We start from the raw sequence: 24957 nt of genomic DNA, 5'->3' as shown, positions 1-24957 counted from the left end.
TAGGTACTAAATCTCAAGACTGTAATAAGTATTATAAAACCAATGTATGCATCAAGGGTAGAACAAGAAAAAATAAAATGAAGTTATAAATAAAATGTTTAAAAAAGTAACATGGTTACCATTTTATAGTACTCCACAAAACTTATCTCAGAGCCATCAGTCTTTTTAAATTTGGATCTTGGGCTCAGATTCCAGGCAATGTCATCAATCCTGTACGTTTTATTGTTATATCTAGATAAAAAAGATAAACTATTGTAATGGTAGCTGCAAATGTGCTTCATTTCCTGAATATTCTACTGACATTTCTTAGCTTTTTTTATTTTTTTATGTGTTAAACTCAGTCTGAACTATTCTAGGTAATACTCCCTGAACATGAACATTTCCAAGTATATGCCACAAACTATCTTTTCTAACTCTTGACATGGAAGGAACAAGTAAAAACAGACATGACTAGCGGACTATTGAAGACTAAAGTGCTCAAATATGCTCTGTTGACCACCACAAAAAATCAATATGGTCAAACAAGTTATTAAAGGCTGGTCAGCACAACGATTTCAACTTTCATATAGCTAAGAAACTAAAACAAGGATTTCACTTAATTTGCATTGGAAACAGAACCTCAAACTGACAATCCCACCCTGCCAGAATACAGCACATAATGACGAGCAAAACAGCTCTCTTTCCTCTAATGAAGTGAAGGGATTCTTCTCCTTATTTACATTTGGCCCATCCACTGCTCCGATCACGACTTTTGTTCGAGACCTTCATTCTTCCACTTACAGATAGTCACTTCATCACCATACACAAAATACTTTAGGTATGAACTTACCACAGTACTGGATCTACATCAACTTCAATGAGTGGGACTGACCACCACACTGCATCAAGACAAAAGAATTCCTTCTTGCAACCAGAGTTAGTCTCCCACAATGCACTGCATCTCCAGTCGTTCCTCAGATACTGATTGTTGCTTGTAGCCTAAAATACTTGCAACTCTCACTATCAGGATGCAATGTTCACATCCTAAATGCCCAATTGAGTGGGACAGGCCTTAAACATATAAGGTCTTCTACAAGAAGTGACGATTTCAAGAGAAACAAGGGCCGACTGTGCTGAAGTGGGTAGACATGGATAATCAAGATCCAATGTTAAGGAAAGTAAATGACTACAGCATTTTAGATTATCAAGTTAACACAATTCAATACGTGGACATTATGACAGAATGTAGAATATGGTAGCCCCAAAGGAAGATTTTGGCCAAGATATAAATTTATAAAGTTTGGCAAAAGTGCTCAGTGAAGGCCATGTAACAGCAGTGCAATTAATATCCTCAGAAAATTGTCTGGAAAAGGTACATGTGACAATTTGAGATAATATACTTCTCATTTCAAAGAGAGGGTTTTGTTGGAGGTGTTACATACAGAATACAGTAAACAGAGACCCATCTGGACAGGAAAACACCAACTGTTACCTCATTATAGATGCCAAAGATGCAAATAGCTGATCATGTATTCTCACTTGCTTTATTTGCATCAAAATTCAAGTCAATAAATGTAATATTCACCTCTACTAGAACACTGAAGAAATATCAGAAGGTGAAAGGTTTGGTCAATGGTTCACTTCTGAGGTTACATTACACAAAAAAAGAGGAGTGGATTCAAACAGTTCTCTGTGAAACAACCAGAGGTTCACAGGAAAGGACTTGAAGCGCAGATGCTCTTCAAACTGACGAACCACCACAGTTTTACAGGAAAGATATGAGAGCAGATGAACTAGCTGATTTGGACAGAAGGTGGATTCGCTTCAATAATAAAGTAATCGTCCCCCTGCAATGTCCCCCACACCAGGGCAGAGTAGGGCATGGTAACCCTAGCGTCTGGTAAGAGAACAAAGAAACATCACATGTTCACGTTCTAGGCATTTAAGAGAGTCCAACATACACTGGATAGGGGGGTTAAACTTTTTATTGCCATACTGGGAGTGACCACCAAATATTCAGGATCCACTGCAAGATTTCCCATTAGCATCAAGACTTTGGTACAAAACTGATAGTAGCAGCCAGTCGTAACACTGAGGATGAGTGATTTACATGAGTCAGCAGTTGTCAATTCAATTACATAAGGGACATAAGCCAGTCATGTCCCGGTGGCATTCTATCAACACATCTATGTGATGGTTCCAGCTACGACTCTGTAGTAGTCCCGGAAACCGAAGATGATTCAGAGTGTTGAGTGTTTTCATCAGGGCAAGCACTGTTTTTCTATTTATGTGCATACATACGTCTCTCTCCTTACACACCCTGCACTTTTATCCCTCCTGCAACTGTTCCATAAGCAAAGTCTGAGGAGTCTGTGTTGACTGACTGCTTTGGGGCAGGGAGGGAGAAGACGAGGCCAGTCCTCTCCACTAAAAGACTTCTTTTGATGAATCCCAGCACAGGGATTTAAAAAGATAAAAAGGCGTCAATGTTGGCACCAGAGAGATTTCAAACACTATCTTTCTCATATTGAGTCTTACCAAGTCAGCCATGAGAATCATAAATGCCATGAATACCAAAATCCTGAGGCATTCCCAGACAGTGACTGAAGTATGAGTGGAAAACAATAGAAACAGATCTAAATAAAGATTTTTCTGTGGAAAAGCTCTCTGGACTGAGGGGTCTGACATTCCAGGAACACAATCCTGTGTGTAGGAGTCAAAGACTTCAGAATGTTCTTTAGGAATCCCAGCTTCTGCAAGATATTTCTCTCTCGACACCTCTGTCTTGGGATTTCTGACAGTTTGATTAAAAAAAAGAATTAGCAAGTTGTCTAAATAAGGAAAAATTAGGATCCCCATAGTCTGCAGTGAACTATATCACCATAATGTTCCAATTTGTGTTGTCCATTTTCATTCAACTGTTTGGTTCGATCAGATATTCTGATCCGACTTGAAAGTTTCCTCCGGTTTCTGGGACAATGAAAACTCTTGAACTTCTCCATTACCCATAATGCCCTAGTCACCTAACATACCTCAGATCTTGCTTGCTGCCCCTTAAATCCACAAGGCAGTAGGAAATGTAAAACAGAATGACACTCAAAGGAACAGTAGCTCCTACAGCATCTTTCAATCCTTCCAAAAGTCAAAAAAAGAGAGGGTTGAAGGGAGAGAAGCTGAGGAAGAATGAAAATGGACAGCACAGATGGTACGTTATGGTGAGAATATTTTACCGGATATTTTCATTCATTCCTCAACTGCTGGGACAGAGTCCCTCTTCCACCTAAATCCTGGGAGGACTCTAAAAAGAAGTAATGTTCTTACCATAACGTTCCATGTGGAGTGTTCATCTCGCCTTTGTTCTTGCACACAGGTTCGGAGCCGATCCTCTGCTCCGAGTCGGCCGCATAGCAAAGCTCTGCATCTTAGAGAAGCTCGAGACCAGGCCATATCCCACAATCCTCCCTGCCATTACTCGGATCTAGTTTGCAAGCAAACCAGACCAACCATAAACCTCAGGTGCTAAGGCTACACACAGCCACAAAAATCAGAGACACTATCTCACTGACAAATTAACTAAAGGGTAGCGAAATATACCCCATGAGGTAAGAGACAATATACCCGGAAGAGGTTAAGGCATGTGGACCAGACTAGTCCTACTCATTCTTCCAAACACGTGAGGGAGGGAAGGGAGGGAATGTAAGAACAAAGGCGAGAAAAACACTCCACATGGAACGTTATGGTAAGAACATAACTTCTTTATGCGAGTGTGTTCAATCTCGCCGTTTGTTCTTACACACGGGTAGCATCCCTAGCTCAGTCACCCCGAGTGAGTCATGGAAGAACGTTCCTAAGCACAGTGGAACCAAAAGATGTCCTGTCTTTGGAGGCTTTGTCAACCCTATAATGAGCGATGAAAGTATGTGGTTTAGACCACGTGGCTGCTGCACAAATCGTGTCCAAAGGCAGACGAGCTGCATGAGCCAAGGAAGTGGAAACAGATCTGGTAGAATGGCCCTTAGGTTTGGTGGGCAAGGCCTGATTCGACTTAGAATATACAAAGGCTATACAATCAGTAAGCCATTTAGAAAGTGTACGTTTTGTAACTGCCATGCCCTTTTTATTGTCTGCAAACTCGACAAAAAGCTGATGTGTTTTCCTGTAATCTTTAGTCCTGTCCAAATAAAATCTTAGCTGTCTGTGGACATCTAACTTGGGCAGCATATATTCCAACTTGCTGGTATGGTTTTTGAAAAAGGTAGGGAGTTCAATGGACTGATTAATATTTATGACAGAACATACCTTAGGAAGGAAAGACGGGTTTGTTCGTAAGGAGACTATCTGGGTGGAAAATTAAGTAAGGTGGTTTAACTGATAGTGCTTGCAGCTCTGAAACTCTTCGAGCTGAAGTAACAGCTACAAGAAAAAGTGTCTTCCATGACAAAAACTTCAGGAGGCAAGAAGATGCTGGTTCAAAGGGTGGCAACATTAGTTGCGACAATAACAAATTTAAATTCCATGGGAATAAAGGGTCTCTGACGGGTGGTCAAAGATGGAAGGATCCTTTCATAAAAGCCTTACAAAGCCTGTGGGACATAATAGAAGAACCGTCCTCACCAACATGGTAGTTGGATATGGCCGCCAACTGTACTCCTAGTGTGGAAATAGAGGCTCCTTTGTGAAAAAGGATGGATAGAAATTCTAGAACTTTATGTAAAGGAGCTACCAGGGGGTCCAAGTGTTGGCTAGATGCCCAGTATACAAAGCGTTTCCATTTACTCCTGTAGAGTTTTGCGGTGGAAGCCTTATGAGAGGCAACCAAAATGCGTTAAACTGCCGGAGAAAGTAGATCAGACCTGGCTAGGCAGGGAAGTGGAGCAGCCAAGCTGCTAGTTTGAGGGATAGAAGAGACGGGTGAGGAACTCCCGACGAATGGGTCAGTAGATCTGGTACTGGGTCCAGGATCCACGGTTCCTCTGTTTGATGGGCTCGAAGAAAGGGGAACCATATCTGTCGAGGCCAGAATGGGGCTATGAGTATAATTGTCCTTTCCAGGTTCCTGGCTTTCTGAAGAAATTTGGGAATCAAGGGGGTAGGTGGAAATGCATATAGGAGACCCGGGGGCCAATCATGCATCAGTGCATCCCCCTGGGGACATCCCCTGGAGGGGGTAGAAGGGCAAAATAGCTTCTGCATTTGGTATTCATCGGGGAGGCAAATAGATCGCAGCAAGGCTGGCCCCATCTGCGGAAAATTCTTTCTGCCACCTGTAGCTTGAGGGACCACTCGTGAGGTAACAGGATGGCTCTGCTCAACCTGTCCGCAATGACACTGGATGACCCCGGGATGTGCGTTGCTATCAGAAAGCGACCCGTGAACTCTGCCCATTGCCAAATTCTCATGGCCTCTCTGCATAATGGGTAAGATCTGGTTCCCCCCTGTTTATGTACCAGACTACAGACATGCTGTCTTGTCTGAACTGCTACTGTTCCTAGAGGTAGGAGGGTTTGAAAGTGTTGCAACGCCAGGAACACCGCTCTCATTTCCAGAACATTTATGAGCAGGTTGTACTCCATGTTGGACCATTCCCCTTGGAATGTTCTTCCCTGAAATAGTCCCCCCCCCGTCCTATCAGAGAAGCGTCCGTGGTTATCGTGGCCGTCGGATTGGGTAGAACAAATGGATGACCCATAGTGAGATCCTGACTGTACACCCACCATGAGAGGTCTCGTTTGCAAGAATCTGTTATCAGAATCTCGTGCGCTAGGGGGTAACTGCTGTAACGACCACTGCATGAACAGCAGCCATTGGAGGAGCCTCATGTGCAATCTCCCCATAGGAACTGCAATCAGGGACACTGCCATGAGTCCCAAAACCTTCAACACTAGTTTGGCCGGGGCTTTCCTGCTTTGCAGTAGAACAACAACCTGTTCCTTGAGGGATGAAGCCCTTATTGGAGGGAGCTTTACCAGTGTTAAACGCATATCTAGGTCTGCTCCGATGAATGAAATATGCTGCGAGGGCAGTAAGGCAGATTTTTCGAAGTTTATGGAAATCCCTAGGTGGGAACAAAGGTTGACTATGTAGTCTCTGGCTTGTATGAGGCAACGCTTGGTGGTGGCGGTGAGAAGCCAGTCGTCCAGATAGGGAAACACCCGGAATCCTAGACGTCTCAAGTAAGACGCTACCACTGCCATGCATTTGGTGAATACCTTGGGGGCTGAGGTGAGCCCAAAGGGCAGGGCTCGAAATTGAAAGTGACTGGCTCCCAGCCAGAAGCGCAGGTGATCTCTGGACGGTCTGGCCATCTTGATGTGGTAGTACGCGTCCTTGAGATCTATTGAGCACATCCAGTCATCCTTCTGTAAAAATGGAAGGATCGATTGAAGCGTGACCATCCGGAACTTTTCCTTCTTCACGAAGGTATTGAGATTGCTGAGATCCAAAATTGGTCTCCAGTCCCCTGTCTTTTTTGGAACTAAAAAGAACCTTGAGTAAGTTCCGGATCCTTTTTGGTCCGCCGAGACTGGCTGAATGACTCTTTTTGAGCAGCTGAAATTTCTATTGCTGCTGGGCCTCGCAGATGGGGTGGCACATCTGGAAACCTTCTTTGTTGGGGTGGAGTTGGCATGAAGGGGATTTTGTATCCTCTGGTTACAATGCTTTTTACCCAAGAGTCCGAGGTGAGAGTTAGCCAGGCCTGTGGGTATAAAGCCAAGCGACCCCCGACTGCCTCCAGAGCAGGACAGTCGGGTCCCCGCTCAGGAGTGTTGGAAAGGCTTACCAGGGATAGGCTCCCTGTCGCCTTGGTTCTGCGGACCCCCTCTGCCACCGGGGCGACATCTTCCATTTCTGCCCCCCCCCCCTGCCTCTGGGGGGGGGGGGGGTCATTCTGTGTGGCCTGGAAAGATCCCAGAGTTTTACGGAACCACATTTTTCCGCCTCGTTGCCCTTTGGGGTACGGTCTAGATGGAGTGGAAAAACGGACTTAGACAGCAGACAGAGTCTTTCCTTCTTGCTCACACCGAGTTACTGTCTCTTTCACTTTGGGCCCAAAAAGAGTTGGCGAAGGAAGACTTGAAGGCTTCCGCAAATGAGCACAGTCGCATCCAGGATTGTCTTCGTAGAGCAATCACTGAAGCTGCAGCTCTACTCGATCCTTCAGCCACATACGAGATGAGCCTCATGGATGAGTTCACTATGGAGGTAAGGGTGTTAAGCTGTGCTGTTACCTTATCTGAAACAGCAGCATCTGTGTTACCCTGGAGGGCATCTCCCAGCTCCTTGATGAGATCCCTCTGTAGACGTGTAAAATGTGTCAAATAGTTTAGCGAGCGCATGGAAAAAGTCGAACTAAAAACGCGCTTCCCATATCTGTCCATAGTCCTAGAATCCTTATTAGGAGGATGAACAGAAGAGGAAGACTCAGACATCTCCTTTTTAGTGGCTGCAGCCACCACCATAGCGTGGTGAGATAAGCCTTGTCCTGGGGAGCGGTGATAAACTTGCTTGGTTTTCGAGGGACCGGTTCCACTGTGTCCGGTGTCTCCCACGCCCTTCGAGCAATTAAATCCATTAATTCGAAGGGCGGAGTAACCCAGGAGGTAGAAGGTTGAGCACCAAAAGCCTTCAGCAACACCGACTCGTCCTCAGTGGGGGCTAGGGACTGCCAATCACCCCTCTGTTTTAAGATCTCCAAGATGTCCGCAAATGAGACATCCTCAGAGGGGGATTTTGGGGACCCCTCTGCCTCATCCAAGTCAGTGTCAGATGTTAGAGATTCCTGCGGGGAATCCAAGTGCCTCCTCTTGCAAAGTCTTTTCCTCGGAACCTCATCGGAGGGGGCTACCGGTGAGGCCTCCGAGGAGCAGGGGGCACCCTCTGGGGGTGGCTGAGGCAATGGTGCTCTACGCTTTGGATGTGTCGTGGGAACAGAAACAGAGAGCGGCTCCTTAGGGGAGGGAGAAGACGCCTCCAATGAAGTGGTTGTCTGTGTAGACAAAACCTTCCTCATAAGGTCAAAAACCCCTGAACCTCAGGCCAAGGACTCCTCAGGTTCCGAAGAACATGGAAGAATCCCAGACACGGGGACCGTGGGCTTCGACCCAGAGGACAGAGCCGAGCCAATCTGCGCCGAGGCCCCGAGAGGGAGAGTCAGCACCGAAAGGTCGGTACGACACTCGGTCCCGGAACAGAGGAGAGATAGTCGACTCCGTGACTCGCCTACAGGTTCCAAAGGAGTCGAAGTCAATGGTGTCGATCGTGCAATGGACTGTTTCGGCACCGAGGGCTCCACTATCATCGGCTCATCGTCTCCCGGCTCCGAAGACTGGATGGGTCTCGAAGGAGGACCTGTTGGAGATAAAGGGAGACCTTCTAGTTTCGACAGCAATTGGGAGGAAACTGCAATCAACTTGGAAAGGGCCGTGTTCTCCATAAGTTTCTGCACGACACGATCCACATCTGTATCAGATAACGGTTTGGAAGATCGGGTCGAAGGGGCCGAAGATGGCACCGACCGAAGAATGGAAGGTGGTGGTAGCTCCGACACCGGTTCCAAGACCTGGGGCTCAGTGAAAGATAAACATTCGACGCTCGGCCCCGAAGTCTGTAGAACCGGCGAACAAACTTTCGAAGATAAACTCTGAGCCGATGACATGGGCTCCGACATCTTCGACCCCTTCGAGGACTTAGAAGCTTGGTCCGACTTGTCCAAAGCCTCCTGGAAGGCAGGCTTAAGTAGTCCCCCTATCTATAAGTTTCCTGCGTCTATCTGTCATGACCCTCCCACTGAAGGAATGGCAAATAGAGCAATCCTCTTGCAAGTGGAGAGGGCCAAGACAGTACACGCAGGAAGTGTGGTTGTCAGTGATGGACATTTTCTGCCCACACTGACATCTTTTAAAACCGGATTTGGCTTTTTCTGACAACCGGCAGTAAGACACTTTACTATGAAAAGGTTTAAAACACTAGCTATAACTATATATATATATTGCTATAAGTGATTAGAAGAGGTAGGCCACAAAGGGAAACCTATGAAAAAATGACAGGACTAACTACAAAAACACACGCACTTTAGTACTAATCAAAAACTAAATTCTCAATGACTATAAGAACTTTTTAAAGTAAAAATATAACAATCTTATCAGAATATAACAAAATTTTCTCTGGTCTGAGCTCTCGATGTGATCCGTTGCAGCGGCAAACTAGATCTGAGTAATGGCAGGGAGGATTGTGGGATATAGCCTGCTCTCAAGCTTCTCTAAGATGCAGAGCTTTGCTATGCGGCCGACTCGGAGCCAAGGATCGGCTCTGAACCAGTGTGTAAGAACAAACGGCGAGATTGAACACTCACATGGAAGGATATTCCTGAGTACCACTGAGCCAAAGGCTGTTATTCCCCCGGAGACCAGATCCAACTTGTAATGAGCAATGCAAGTATGAGGATTAGCCCAATGTGTGGCTGCACAAATATCATCCAATTGCATTACCTTTGTTTACATAAAACTGGGTAAGCAGTTAAAGGACCACTACAGGAAAAAAAAATAAACATTTAACTGTCCCTTAAGTTTGGCTCATTGCAAACCAGTAATCTACAAGTGTAGTACCTCGCAAGATGCGCAGTAGCAAAACACGCCAACAGCCCTGTGGAGGCAGTAGCAGTATGATTATTCAACAGTGTGCAGACTGGAATGTAATTAATATTCAGCATCTGTGCCGATAGCAACCCAAATGACATTACTGTAATGTTGTATTAGGGACATAAAACTTCATTCAGTACCAAAAATGAAATCTTTTATCAGGGACATTAAAACTAAAATGTGTGCATTAAAATCACCTTTCAGTCAATCGGGCAGACTTCACACCATTTCTTAAAACGATACTGCTATATTTTAACAGCTTTAAGGAGTGGTGCTTGCAAGGCTGCGGGGGGGGTGTGGGGGTGCAGGGGGGCTTGCCCCTCCAAAAAAGGAGAAAGAATTTCAGAGGATGCAGTTCGTTGAGTGCCTGAATATTTAGCAGTTTACACAAACTGACATGCAAATTAGCATGCCTGTCAGCCTTCCTCGATATCCCCGCCCATTTGGCGTGCCAGTCAATGACGGCATGCCCAAAGCTGCGAAGAAATAAGTGCGAGGTACTAAACTTGTAGATTATCTGCAAACCTGCATGTACCAGACAGTAGTAGTAGTTACTAATTTTACTCTGTTTGTAACCCTGAGTGCCCTCCTGTGGGCAGACATCCTGATGAGAGTTCTTGGGTAGTACTAGGCTATTTGCCCGAAGGCATTTATAAGCCTAGCCAGAATGTGTTGGCTTTCGCCGCCCCCTTAGATTAGTTCCCTGTGCCTCTGTCCAGCAGAGCCACTGAAGTGATCCCCGGGGTAAACTGTTTCCCATCCACTCATCAAGGTTTCTCTTGAGTGCTAGCGAGGAGCTCTGCCTAATGTAGATTGGAATCTTGTTACAAAGCATGGGAAGTCTCTGGGACAGGAATCAATCCTTCCAGCACGTCCTATTTATTGTTGTGGTGAGGTTTTGATCCCTAGAGCTTGTGGCTCGAGGGGATAAGGTTTTCTTTAGGTGGAGCAAGTCCATCAATTCTGGGTTGGACATGGCCTTGTATGTCAGGCAGAGATCACCTCTGAGCAGCGGTATGCAACAGAGTACAGCTGGAGTTTCTTCAGTCGAGCTGCATAGGGCATCTGTTTGAAGCCAGTGATCCTCTTGGTGAGGGTACTTCTGTGGTCTTTCTAGCTGTTGCAGACCATCTTCCAAGATGCATATTTTAAGTCGACTGAAGCCACAGGTTCAAAAGGAGGCCCAGTCAGAGCTTGAACTAGAGTAAGACCCCATGGAGGCACTGCATCTTTAATAGGTCTTAACAAAAAGGTTCCTTTCATGAATGTTTTGCAAATCTTGGAGGATGTTAGGGGGCCTGAACTGTTTCCAACGTGGTAGTGGGAAATAGCTGCCAACTGAACTTTAATAGTAGCCCCTTGATGAAAAGTATGGGAAAGAAAGTCTAGAACTGCTGGGATAGGAGCTATGAAGGGGTCCAAGTTCCTGTGCTCCGCCCAGACAGAGAAGCGTTTCCATTTACTCTTGAAGATTTTCCTGGTAGATGGTTTATGGGCGGCCACCAGGATGGCCTTAAATGAGGAAGATATACCAGGAGTCCTAGCCATTAAGGGAACTGGAGCAACCAAGCTGAGAGCTTGAGGTAGTCCAGGTTGGGGGTCTTCAATCCTAATGGATGAGAGATCAGATCCGGATTGGGATCGTACTAGATGAGACCGAAGGTAAGGGAACCAAGTTTGGTGAGGCCAGAATGGGGCTAGGAGGATAACTCTGCTCCCCAACCAACGAGCTTTCTGCAAGAATTTTGTCATCAATGGAAGAGGAGGATAAGCATACAGAAGACCGGATGGCCAAGCATGAACCAGAGCATCTCTGGGGGCTTCCCCTGGTGGGGGAAGTAGAGCAAAGAACTCACTGCACTTTGTGTTCAAAGGCGAGGCGAAGATATCACAGCAAGGTTGACCCCATTCAAGGATGATTTGTTTCGCTACTGCTGGGTTTAGAGACTACTCGTAAGGTGAGGGGATCGTTCGACCCAACCAGTCCACTAAGATGTTTGACCGACCCGGAATGTGCATTGCTATGAGAAAGCAGTTGCTGGATATCGCCCATTCCCACACTCATTGCCTCTCTGCAAAGTGGATAATTGTTTATATACCAGACTACCGACATGTCTGTTTGAATTGCAATAGTTCCTGGAGGAAGAAGGGGATGGAGAGCATGCAACGCTAGAAGCACCGCCCTCATCTCCAGGACACTGATATGCAGTGAGGTCTCAGAGTCCACGTGCCTTGGACGGATCTGCCCATGCAATGCCACCCACCCGAGGAGAGATGAGTCTGTGGTCACCGTGACATGGGGAGGGGGTATAACAAAGGGGTGGCCTTCCCGGAGATCTCTGGAGTGGAGCCACCAAAGAAGCGACTCCCTGAAAATCCTGTTGAGGGGAATAGGTGTAGACAGGGGGTGAAATAGAATGGACCATTGAACTTGCAATGTCCATTGAAGGATTCTCATCTTCAGACGAGCGAAAGGTGACAGATTCATGGCTGCTGCCATGGATCCCAGGGCCCTCAGGACTAGTTGCGCTGGGGGGCTGATTGTAAAAGATCTAGAATGAGAAGGCTTAGATTGTGAAGTCTGTCCGCTGTCAGAAAGACTCTGGATTGTGTAGTGTCTATCCTGGCCCCTATGAATTCCAAAATTTGAGTAGGATGAAGGGAGGATTTCTTGTGGTTGATCGTGATCCCTAGATGGCGGGCTAGATGTAAGAAATAGTCCCCTGCCTGAGCAGACTTGATGCCTCGTGGGAGCGGTTAGGAGCCAGTCGTCCAGGTACGGAAAGACCTGTATTCCCTGAAGCCTCAGGTGAGCCCCTACAACTGCCATGACCTTGGAGAACACTCTGGAGGCTGTGGTGAGACCGAAGGGTAGGACCCTGAACTGAATGGCTGGCTCCCATCCGAAAGCGGAGGAACCTCCTGGATAGTCTGTCCATAAGAATGTGTAGTACGCATTCTTGAGGTCTATCGAGCACATCCAGTCGTTCTCCTGCAAAAGTGGGAGAATGAATTGAATAGTGACCATCCGGAATTTTTCTTTGGCGACTGACAGGTTCAGTGTGGACAGGTAGAGAATGGATCGTAAGTCCCCAGTCTTTTTTGGCACCAAAGAGAACCTGGAGTAAAAGCCTGATCCGGATTGCTCGAGGGGGATGCGCTGGATGGCTCTTTCTTAGCAACCCTCAAATTTCGGATGCTGCTGCCTCCCTCTGATCGGGTGCAACATCGGAAAGTCCTCGACTGGGGAGGATAGGTTAGGAAAGGGACAGAATAGCCTCTGGATAGGATTCGGAGCACCCAGCTGTCGTAATGGGCTCCCAATTTGCTAGGTGTTCCGAGAAGCGCCCCCCCCCCCCCGACTGCCTCCAGAGAGGAGCAGTCGGGCAACCCCTCAGGGATGCTGCACGGGTCAATCCAAAAACTGTTCTCTCAACCCAAAATTCTTCGGCCCCCCCCCCTCTGCCTCTGGGCCGGCATCCACCCTGTCCTCCTCTGCCTCTGAAGGACGAGGGATCTAGAACAAAACGTGATTGTTGAGCTTTCCAGAACCACGTCTTTTTTGTCCTCTCTGGTTCCTGGAGTAGGACCTCTGAGGAGCCGAGAAGTGGATCCCGATGGCAGAAAACGTCTTCCTGTCTTTCTCGCTCTGGAGAAGCATATCGCGGACGGTTTTGCCGAAGAGCATAGAACCGTCAAAAGGGGCGTTCGCGAAGGATGCCTTGAAGGGTTCCGCAAAATCGCAGACGGAGCCAGGCCTGTCTACGTAAGATGACACCCGTTCCGCTAGTTCTAGCCGCTCCCTCCGTAGCATGGGAGAGAAGCCACATAGATGTGTTGGTAATTGACTTGAGTGGCCATTTGAGCCAAGAAGGTCCACTTGTCCTCGGCCGACATGGACTCTGGGGGTGACTCAGCGTACTCTAATCAGGTCCCGCTGGAGCCGAATCACATGTGCCATATAATTCAGTGACCTTACAGAGAAGGTTGCTGAAGCGAACATCCGCTTTCCAAGGTGGCCCATCATCCGAGACTCCTTGTCTGGAGGTTGCTCCGAGGAACTCTCCTGTGCTAAATCCTTTTTAGTGGCAGCCGCCACCACCATGGCATCCACTGGGGCACCCTTGCTCCAAACTGTCCTGTCTCTTGGGTATTGGCTCGACAGTGTCTGGCTCCTTCCATGCCCTGGTAGTTATGAGGTCCACCAGGGGGTCGGCGGGAGGGGACACCCAAGAAATAGATGGACCTGCGTCAAACACCTCCAGAAACAGACTCATCCGAGGAAGGTCTTTGGGCAGACCACCCCGCTCTAATGCGCAACACTTCCATAATGTCCCCAAAGGAGACGTCTTTTGGGGGGGGGGGGTGACCTTGGGGAACCTTCCCTTTCCTCTAAGTCAGTGTCCTCAGTGAGGGACTCGGGTGAATCCAAGTGCCTCCTCTTGCACTTTCGTTTGTGAGGGACCTCCTCGGGGGGGGCTGTCCGAAGAGGCCTCACTAACAATTGTCCTGTTCCTCTACGGGAACAATCTGGGACGTAGGCCCAGGCTGTCCCTGGTGCCGGATGATGGAAGACAGGCCCGTCTGAGCGGGAATGGTGGTTGGATCCGTAGCAAGAGCCTGGGGCCTCGAATCCCCCGAAAGGACCCTCTCCACGACGTCGAATGCCGAGGGAGAACTGCTTTCCCTCGGATCCGAAAGCAGTCCCCTTGGATCCGACGTGCGGACTGGCGCCGAAGGTTAACCGATCGGATCCGAAAGGGTAGTGTGTTCCGACCATAACGGAACCGAAGGCCCACTAACCCCTCCGGATCAGACGTTCACCTCTCGGCCCCGAGAGCTCGGAACAAAAAACGGATCAGACAGACTCGAGAGTACAGTCGGCGCCGAAGTAGAAAACGCTGTCTGTGCCGACCCCACCCCGGCTCCGAAGCTAGTCAGATCTGACAGCGCCGAACCCCAATAGCGGGTCGGAGAATGAGCAATGGGGGCGAAAAAAGGTGTCGAGCCCCCCCCCCCCGAGGGTGGGTGGGGGGAGGCAAGAGCACTCATCTGCAGTTGGGCCTGGAGAAATCGACGCATCATCCGGTCCATGTCTGCGTCGGATAAACTCGTAGATCTGGAGGAGACCACAGAGGCTGGCCAGGACGGCAGTCTAGACTACCTCAAAGGTGACCGGGTCTCCTCCTTCGGCTCTGGGGAGAAACATGGAGAACGGAGCCGGGAGGTGGAAGGCCCGGAGACTTTAAGAGGAGAGGCAAGCTGTTTGGACGGCAGTGCCAAAGGGGTCAACTCGGACCGCCTCTAGTGGCTGCGGTGCCTCTTTCTCTCTCTCCCTATCCTTTTTGCTGTCCCTTTCCTCCTGGGCCAACGAGAGAGGTTGAGTCCCGGCCAGGGGATCGGGAGCGGCAGGTAGGGCAGCCGCGGCTGGCGCCACAGAGGAGGACGACGACGAACTGGAATCAGGGGGCAAAAGGCCCGCAAGGATAGGTTTTGTCCTCCTATCCTTCAAAGCCCTGAAGTTGAAGGCTACACAAATAGTGTAGCCCGAAGAGAGGTGATCAACCCCCAGGCAAATGACGCACAGTGTGGCCATCCACTGGGGAAAGCTTATGGCCACACTCGGTACATTTATAGAAGATAGCTTTAGGGCCTTCAGACATTATAGAAAAGAAAACAGGTCCACGCACATGCAGAGGGGGGAGGGGAATAAATTTAACTTAACCAAAAAGGTTTAAAACTACCCACAAAAGTTAAGAAAGTTAAGAGGGAGTTCACACACACAGAGAAAGTTTTGACAGAAAATTAAACTTTTTTAATCCTAAACTCACAGTACCACGCTCGGAGCTCGTTCTGAGAAGCTTACAGAAGCTGCGGCAAATGAGATCTGAGGATCAGAGGGAGATGGCAGGGTATTATGGGTAGGGGGAGGAGCTTGGAGCTTTTAGCTAGGAAAGCTGCCGGCTCGGATCCAATACCCACAGGTTGCTGATCAAATAAAGTTAACTACTTCAGATCAGCAATTTCAGTGCAGTCTGCAGTAATTCTTAACTTTTTTCTTCCATAAAATGTGTATTCCACAGTGATCATCCCCCACTCACACATCACTTTGCTTACTTCTAGTAAATCAGTCATTGCAGTCACTCCAGATATCCACTTCAAGCATTAAATCAGACAGACATACAGATGCTCACTGATTAACACTATTCCAAAGAGTGAACCATTGATCTCTCATAGCCTATCCAACACTTAGGATTATACACAATCAACTCAATGTACTGCAAGGATGGGTTATGACTTCAGAAAAATAAAAAGGGTGCAAAGGGCAAAGTTTTAGTTTTAAACAGCTGAGCTGTAGCATAAAAGTATAGGCAAGCCAGCAAATGTATAAACAGCCCATGGCAACAACACTGCAAAAAGACAAAGACTATAAGTTTATTTAAAGTTAGAAAGATCAATTATGCAGATAAGACACCTTTCAGGTATCATAGCATCTGCAAGTGCATAACTTGTGAAGCCTGATGAATTACAATGGCTCTGGCTTTCAGTACAGCAAGGGGGCATCTGAGCTAACTGGTATCATGCTGTGGTGATGAGTTATTATGCAGACCATAGTGACTCCTCAGTGAATAACTTCAAATGTTGGCAACAGAAGAGGAAAAAGGAGGTGTGATGCATATACATGAGTACTCAAGTCAGAGACAATGGCTTAGCATATTCACAGGAATCTTAAAAATACCATCAGATGAGGTATGAAAAGTATCAAACAGAAAAATTAGAAGTTATGTACATACCATAACGTTCCATGTTAGTTGTCTTCTCTCGCCTTCTTTCTTGCTGGATGGGTTCAGAGCCAATCCTCGGCTCCGACTCGGCACTTGCTAAGCTCGAGAACTCATTTTACCAGCTCAAGGCAACCCTATATCCCATGATGCAAGGCGTGACTACCTCAGATCTCGTTTGGTAGCTAGAAGAAACCCTGCCAAAAAAAACTTCTTCCCCAGGAAGAAGATAACTAAATGTAGTAGAAAACTAGGCCGATAGCCAGTAAAAATGACTCTTTCTACTGGGAGCTCTTGGAAAGAGTGACAACACCCCCAACAAAAGGAAGGTACAACCTCAAGATCAGTCCAGGCCAGGGGGAAGGAGGGAGGGACGCAAGAAAGAAGGCGCGAGAAGACAACTAACATGGAACATTATAGTATGTACATAACTTCTAAATGTTAAGTTGTCAAACTTGCCTTCATTCTTGCTGGAAGGGACCGCGTCCCTAGCACCTCTATCCTGGGTGGCTCAATGGAACAGACTCTTGAGAACTGTGGAACCAAACCTAGCTCTGTCCCTGGAGGCCAAGTCCAATTTGTAATGAGAGACAAAGGTGTGAGGAGTGGCCCAAGTGGCTGCTGCACAAATTGTGTCAATAGGTAGCCTATCCTGAAAGGCTGTGGATGTGGATAGGCTCCTAGTAGAATGTGCTTTTGGTTTTGAGGACAGTTGCTTGCCTCTAAGATAATAAACATAGGAAATGATAGAAGACAGCCATCTGGATAAGGTCACTTTAGAGACTGGGAGACCTTTTCTGTTCTCTGCATAAGAAAGGAATAGTTGATCAGATTTTCTGAATTTTTTTGTTCTGTCCAAATAATATCAGAGTTGACGATGGACATCTAAGCAATGAAGTTTTTGTTCAGCTTTGTTTGAATAATTAGGGAAAAAAACTGGCAAATCAATAGATTGATTAAGATTCGTCTGGGAAGCAACTTTGGGCAAAAAGGATGGATTAGGTCGTAATGATACCCTATCTTGGTTTTTCACACAAGTAAGGGGAATGGACACAGAGGGCTTGAAGTTCAGAAACCCTTCTAGCTGAAGTAACAGCCACCAAGAAAATTGTTTTCCAGGAAAAACTTTAAAGAGCATGTAGCAGCCGGTTCAAAGGGGGGTAGAATCAAGGATGCTAGCATTAAGTTCAAATCCCATTGCGGAGGAGGATCTCTGATTGGAGGCTTCAGGAGAAATATACCTCTCAGAAAGGCTTTGCAAAGCTTGTGAGACATTATGTTTTGATCCGCTAAACCCACATGAAAATTTGAGATTGCTGCCAATTGGACTTTAACTGTAGAAGAAGACCCTGATTGAAAAATCTCTGCTAAGAAGTCCAAAACTGAATGCACTGGAGCAGTAAAGGGATCTATGTGTTTAGACTTTGCCCAGAAAGAAAAACGTTTCCACTTACTAGCATAAATCTTTCTGGTGGAGGACTTTAGAGAAGCTACTATGATATTCTAACGGGTTAGAGATCATGGGAAGCCTGGCTAAGGAAGGAAGTGGAGCAACCAAGCAGTGAGGTTGAGAGAATGAATGGCCCGGTGCGGTTGACCCGACTGGTGGGTCAGAAGATCTGGAACTGGGTCCAGATGCCAAGGCTGCGCCAGGAGATGACGATGCAGGGTCGGAAACCAAATTTGTCGAGGCCAGTAAGGGACAATGAGGATCAACTTGGCTCTCAATACGGTAGCTTTCTGAATAACTTGTGGTATCAGTGGAAATGGAGGAAAGGCATACAGAAGTCCCCGGGGCCAATCCTGAGTTAGAGAGTCTCTCGGGGAATGGCCTGGTAGAGGAAAGAGGGTGAAGAAGTCCGGGCATTTGCTGTTTTGGGGTGTAGCAAAAAGGTCGCAGGAAGGGAAGCCCCACTTCTGAAAAATCTCGTCCACTACCAATTGCTTGAGAGACCACTCGTGTGGCATGAGAATAGCTCTGCTCAGTCTGTCCGCTAAGAGGTTGGATCTCCCGGGGATATGTGTTGCTATCAGAAACAGATGAGAGGAGATTGCCCATTGCCAAAGTCTGAGAGCTTCTCGACACAGTGGGTAGGACCTGGTCCCGTCCTGCTTGTTGACATACCAGACTACAGACATGTTGTCCGTCTGAAATGCAACAGTCCCTAAGGGAAGAAAGTCGCTGAGGGCTTGCAACGTTAAAAGCACTGCTCTCATCTGTAGGACATTTATGTGCAGATGATATTCTATGGGTTGCCAAGTCCCATGGACCATCCTGCCCTGATAATGCCCCCCACCCGATCAGGGAGGCATCCGAAGTGACTGTGGCAACCGGAACTGGGGGAACAAACAGTCGGCCCTGATGGAGCAGAGGAGAAGATATCCACCAGGTTAGATGACTCTTGCACGACTGCGTGACAAAAATCTCGTGACTCATGGGGAGCTGCTGCAACGACCACTGAGCGAACAACATCCACTGGAGAAGACGCATGTGGAAGCGGGCTAATGGCAGTAGAACAATGGCCGCAGCCATAAGACCCAGAACCTTCAGGACAAATTTGGCTCTGATCTTCTTGCTGAGTAATATGATCCGAACATACTTCTGAATGTCCAGAATTCTTTGTTTTGTGAGTCTGGCTGACATACTGACCGTGTCTGCGCCTATAAAGGTAATAGATTGGCAAGGCGACAGAGAAGATTTTTCGAAGTTTTTTGAAATCCCCAATTGTTTGCAGGTTTGCAGAGTGTAGTCTCTGGCCTTGAGAAGTTGAAGCCTGGTGGTGGCGGAGAGGAGCCAGTTGTCTAGATATGGAAACACCTAGAATCCTTGACGTCTCAAATGAGCCGTAACCACTACCATACATTTGGTAAACACTCTGGGGGCTGTAGTGAGGCCAAAGGGCAGGGCTCTGAATTGAAAATGACTGGACCCCACCCGAAAGCGGAGAAACCTTCTGGAGCGCCTGTGAATCTTTATATGATAGTACGCATCCTGAAGGTCTATTGAGCACATCCAGTTGTCCTTGCCCAAAAAGATTAGAATGGACTGAAGCATGACCATCCGGAACCTTGCCTTCTTGACAAACTTGTTTAGTTTGCTGAGGTCTAAAATTGGTCTCCAATCTCCCGTCCTTTTGGGGACCAAAAAGAATCTTGAGTAGATGCCGGATCCTACTTGGTCTGCTGGCACTATTTGGATGGCTCTTTTTGCTAGGAGCTTTGATACCTCCTGCTTTGCCAATTCCCTTAGACCAGGTGAGACGTCTGGAAGGGAATGATGAGGAACGGGATACCTCTCGAAAGGGATATTGTACCCCTCGGATATGATCGACTGTACCCATGTGTCTTGACAGAGGGAACGCCAGGCTATTGGGTACAGCGACAATCTTCCCCCAACTGCCTCCAAGGGTGGGCAGTCGGGCAACACCTCAGGGATGCTGGAAGGGTTTATAAGGGGAGACCCCCTCTGCCCCTAGGGCGGCGCCTATTGTTATTATTACCCCCTCTGCCTCTGGGGGTAAACTGACCACGTGTGTCCGGCGTGACTCGAGATTTACGGAACCACATTTTCCCTCCCTTCTGACCTTTTGGATAGGGTCTTGAAGGGGTGGAGAAATGGACTCCTACGGCAGAAAGGGTCTTGCCGTCTTGTTCACACCTGGTCAATGTATCCTTCACCTGAGGCCCGAACAAATCCAAACAGTCAAAGGGGGTATTGGTGAAGGACGCCTTAAAGGGGTCTGCAAAATTACAAAGCCGCATCCAGGCCTGACGCCTAAGTGCCACTCTTGTGCCTGCGGCCCTACTCGCCCCATCGGCTGCATAAGAAATGAGCCACATGGAGAAGTTAGTCAAAGAATTGAGGATTCCTAGCTGTGAGGCAATCTTATCCTGAGCCCCAGTCGCCGAAGGATCCTGAACCACTTCACCCAGTTCCTTGAGAATGTCTCTGAAGTCTGGTAAAGTGGCAAAGGTAGTTCAGCGAACGCATGGCAAAGGTCGCTGAAGAAAAAATCCGCTTGCCGTACGTATCCATGGTCCTAGAATCCTTATTAGGAGGATGGACAGGCACAGAAGGATCAGCAAGTTCCTTCTTGGTGGCCACCGCCACCACCATAGCATCAACAGGGACGCCCTTAGAAAGAAACTGTTTTGTCTGCAGGGGCTGTAATAAATTTGGAGGGCCTCCTAGGAACTGGTTCCACAGAATCCGGGGCTGCCCACGCCTTCCGAGCCACTACTTGCATGAGTGGGTCGAAAGGCGGCGACACCCAGGAGGTGGAGGGTCGAGATCCAAAAGCCTCCAGGTATACCGACTCATCCTCGGAGGGGTTAATGGAAGGCCAGTTCCCCTTCTGCTTAAGGAGTTCCAGGATGTCTGAAAAAGACATCCTCAGAGGGGGACCGTGGGTAACCCTCCGACTCATCTAAGTCGGTATCTGATGTAGTAGACTCAGGGGAGTCTGTGTGCTTCCTCTTACACGTCCTCTTACGCGGGGGTTCTGCTGCGGGATCAGGAGAAACCTCGGAAGAGGAAGTTATTCCTCGTGGGGAAACCTGGGGCGATGGATCTCTGGGTCCGGGAGCAAGAGACTGGCAAGAGACATCAACAGGCACCGAAGATGGAGGAGCTAAAGGAATAGACCGTTGACCTAGCTCAGGGGCTAGGACACTCCTCATCACCTCGAAGGCTCCTCTTCCAGGGAGGCCAGAAGAATCCCGCTCCGAAGAAACAGGAATCCCCAGCCCCACCGAAAGAGAAGGCTCCGAAGCCGATGCCGAGCTAACCAATGCCGAAGCTCCAAGAGGGAGATCAGGGTCGGACAAGGGTCCGATGCCACTCGCCCCCTTGGAGCCGACAAGGGAGACTCGACGACCGGATCCCTCCAAAGAAGGTCTTATGGAGGAGATCGGAGCTGAAGACGTCGGAGCCGAAAGGGGCAGTATCGACTCTGGCGCACCCACGGTCACCGTTCTGAGAAGCTCCGGCTCCGAACTCTGAAGGAGAGTCGGAGGAGGAAATTCAGGGGGATGAGAAATAGCAAACGTCTGTTGAGACGGGCTATGGAGCATTTGGGCTAGTGCCTGTGACTTCAACAGTCTGCTTACCACCCTCTCTAAATCGTGGTCTGACAGCCTGGAAGATCTTGAAGATCGGCTCAGATGGCTCCGCTCCGACAAAAGAGGAGATCCCGGAGCCGAACGAATAGACTCCTGGGAAGGAGACCGAGATCTCTTCCTGGATGGAGCCATCGGAGCCGACAACCCCTCGGCTCCAGACGGAGCCGAAGACTTATCGGCTCCAATACTGGATAAAGACACGTCGGCTCCGGCCGGAGCCGACAAGGTAATGGGTATCTGTGTGTCGGAGCCAGACGGAGCAGACACCACAACTTCCAAAGTGGAAAGATCGGCTCCGGCCGGAGCCGATCTCGACTCCGAAGGAGTCGGAGCCACAGCCGAAGGCTTGGACACTACAGCCTGGGCTTTAGATGGCTTAGAGGGTTTAACCGACCCAGCCTTGGTCTGAGAACCCTCTGGCTTTAACAAGCCACGAAGAATTAATTTGTTTCTTCGTTCCTGCAGGACTCTCTGGCTAAAGGAGTGACAAATGGCATAGGAGTCCTGCAGATGTAAAGGCCCCAGGCAGTACACACAAGAAGTGTGACCGTCTGTCAGAGACATTTTCTGACAGCACGAGTCACACTTCTTGAAGCCTGAGACAGACATAATTATGTCCACAAAAGCACAAACACACAACAGTCACACAGTTAACCCCCAAAAAACAGACAACACACAACCTGACAGGAATTAACTGAGAGGGAGGCTTAAGGCCTAAAGAAAGGAATAAATCCTAACTTAAAGAAAGGGAAATATAGGGTAGAGATTAACTATTAGTATCAAATATACTCAAAGTAAAAATAGGAGCCAAGGGAGAAAATACCCTGACTAAACTTCACAAATTGAAAATTTACCTGAGCTGGTAAAAAAAGAGACCTCTTCGCGAAACGGCAAACGAGATCTGAGGTAGTCACACCTTGCATCATGGGATATAGGGTTGCCTCGAGCTGGTAAAATGAGTTCTCGAGCTTAGCAAGTGCCGAGTCGGAGCAGAGGATCGGCTCCGAACCCATCCAGCAAGAATGAAGGCGAGTTTGACAACTAAACATCAGTTGTTACACTGTAGATACTGTACATAGTAATATTCAGAAGGTACACGTCACAAAACATTTACATCTAGGCATGGACAGGACACCATAAAGAAGCTCAACAAAAAAAGTGTACATCCAGTTTTGTACAATCTCTATTCCACTGGCCAGAAAAACTTAGGCACATTCAGCACAGGGAGATGTGAGGCCATAACATCTTGTTACATGAGGAAATCTTGCAGTTCAACATAATGGCATTAACAAAGATCACAGTCGTTATCAGTGGCATGTTGTACCATCTGACTATCAATTACTGGTTTCCTTACATGTGTACCATAAAGAATGCTTATGCAAGTCACAAACAAAGGCATGTCACCAAACAGAAGGCAGGCATTGTGGGCGATACTGACTCTTGTTCACAGCATATTGTTTGCGGCATTTATACGCAACTGTGAAACATACTAAATTACAGTCATCAAAATTCTCCACTCCCTGCATCAGACCAAATAGCAGTATCATTCTGGCTTCCAGATACAGTTTAAAACACAATGTAATCCACCAGGTATGCACACTGAGAAATTCATCTTCCAGAAGATGAATACACAGACATACATGACTTATCAGGAACATGTTAGAAAAACTCAAGCCAGTGCTGTGTATTCGGGCATTCTGTTCACCTGGAATGCATAATTAGAAGTTATGTACTCACCATAACGTTCCATCTGAGTAGGTGTATTCATTTGTCTGCAACCTGTGGGTTATGGATCCGATATCGGATCCGAACCGGCATAGTTTCCAGCTATGGATCCAAGCTCTCAGCTCCTCCCCTCACCCATAATGCCCTGCTCTACCCTCATGACCTCAGATCGAGTTTGCCAAAGCAACAATACCCTCAAAAGGGTAACAAGTAATATGCAGGAAACTGAAAGGCCAGGGGGATAGGAGGGCGGGATGGTTGCAGACAAATGAATACACCTACTCAGATGGAACGTTATGGTGAGTACATAACTTCTAAATCTGAAGTAGGATATTCATTGTCTGCAACCTGTGGGACAGAGTCCCCAGCTACCTGAATCTTGGGCGGCCATCATGGAAGGATATTCCGGAGCACCGCGCAGCCAAAGGATGCTCTACCCCTGGATGCAAGATCCAACTTATAGTGAGAAATAAATGTATGAGATGAAGCCCATGTAGCTGCTGCACAAATATCATCCAGAGGAATCCTAGCCTTGAAGGCTGCTGAGGTAGATACTGACCGGGTTGAATGGGCATGAACACCCTCCGGTGCGGGCCTTCCTGAGGCTTGATAAGCCAATAAAATGCACTGTGAAATCCAGCGGGACAGAGAAACTTTGGAAATTGGCTTGCCCAAATTGAATTTTGCAAAGGAAATAAACAGCTGGTCGGATTGCCTATGACCAGCTGTCCTGTTGAGATAAAATCTTAGTTGCCTGTGAACATCTAGTGAGTGTAGCCTATATTCACCTTTGTTTTCATACTTAGAGAAGAAAACAGGGAGGTTAATGGATTGATTGATGTTTGCTTCAGAAGCGATTTTAGGAAGGAAGGACGGGTTGGTCCTGAGGGAGACACGGTCCGGATAAAAAACCAAGTAAGGAGGTTTAGCTGATAAAGCTTGAAGTTCAGAAACTCTCTTGGCTGATGTAATGGCTACCAAAAGGCTGTCTTGTAAGACAAGAATTTGAGGTCCACTGTAGCCGCTGGCTCGAAGGGGAGCGGTCAAGGCCTGTAGGACCAAAGAAAGGTCCCAAGGAGGAACTGCTTGCTTAATAGGGGCCTGAGAAGGAAAGTACCTTTAAGAAAAGTTTTGCACAATTTGGCTGACATAAGAGGATTAGACTCTTGACCAATGTGATAGTGAGAAATTGCCGCCAGTTGAACTTTGACTGTGGAACTGCTGGCACCATCATTAAAGAGAGAGGTTAGAAAATCAAGCACTACGGGAGAGGAACCGTGAAGGGATCTAGGCCTTGCCGCTCCGCCCACACAGAAAGCGTTTCCATTTGCTTGGTAAACCTTTCTAGTGGATGGTTTATGAGCCGCCACCAAAATAGCCTTTACCGGTGAAGAGATACCGAGTCCTTATCAAGAGTGGAACTGGAGCAGCCAAGCGGTCAGCTTCAGGCTGTCCAGGTTCGGAGGAGGAATGCAGGATGGATGGGATATCAGATCCGAATAGGATCTAGAATCCAAGGAGGATTCACCGAGTGAGACCTTAGGAAGGGGAACCAGATCTGTCGAGGCCAGAGCAGACAATGAGAATCATTCTGCAACCCACCCGAGAGGCTTTCTGAAGAACTTGCAGCATCAGAGGCAAGGGTGGATAGGCATACAGAAGACCGGGTGGCCAAGCATGCACCAGGCGTCTCTTGGGGTACCTCCGGGAGG

The 24957-nt window shown here is 47.8% G+C and overlaps 1 protein-coding gene across 1 annotated transcript in view; it reads right to left on the bottom strand.

Moving 5' to 3' along the window:
* LOC122800343 (piwi-like protein 1) overlaps positions 1-24957 on the bottom strand; it is a 785589-nt gene that overhangs the window by 332489 nt on the left and 428143 nt on the right. Inside the window, exon 9 of the mRNA XM_044069792.1 lies at positions 120-231. Within this exon, the coding sequence (XP_043925727.1) occupies positions 120-231 (112 nt within the window). The remainder of the gene's footprint in view (positions 1-119; positions 232-24957) is intronic.

The sequence above is a fragment of the Protopterus annectens genome, chromosome 4.part0, assembly GCF_019279795.1.
Source record: "Protopterus annectens isolate FY-2018-M chromosome 4.part0, PAN1.0, whole genome shotgun sequence".
Taxonomy (NCBI): domain Eukaryota; kingdom Metazoa; phylum Chordata; order Ceratodontiformes; family Protopteridae; genus Protopterus; species Protopterus annectens.
Note: the sequence above shows the minus strand (reverse complement) of the source record. Positions and strands in the feature narration are given on the sequence as shown.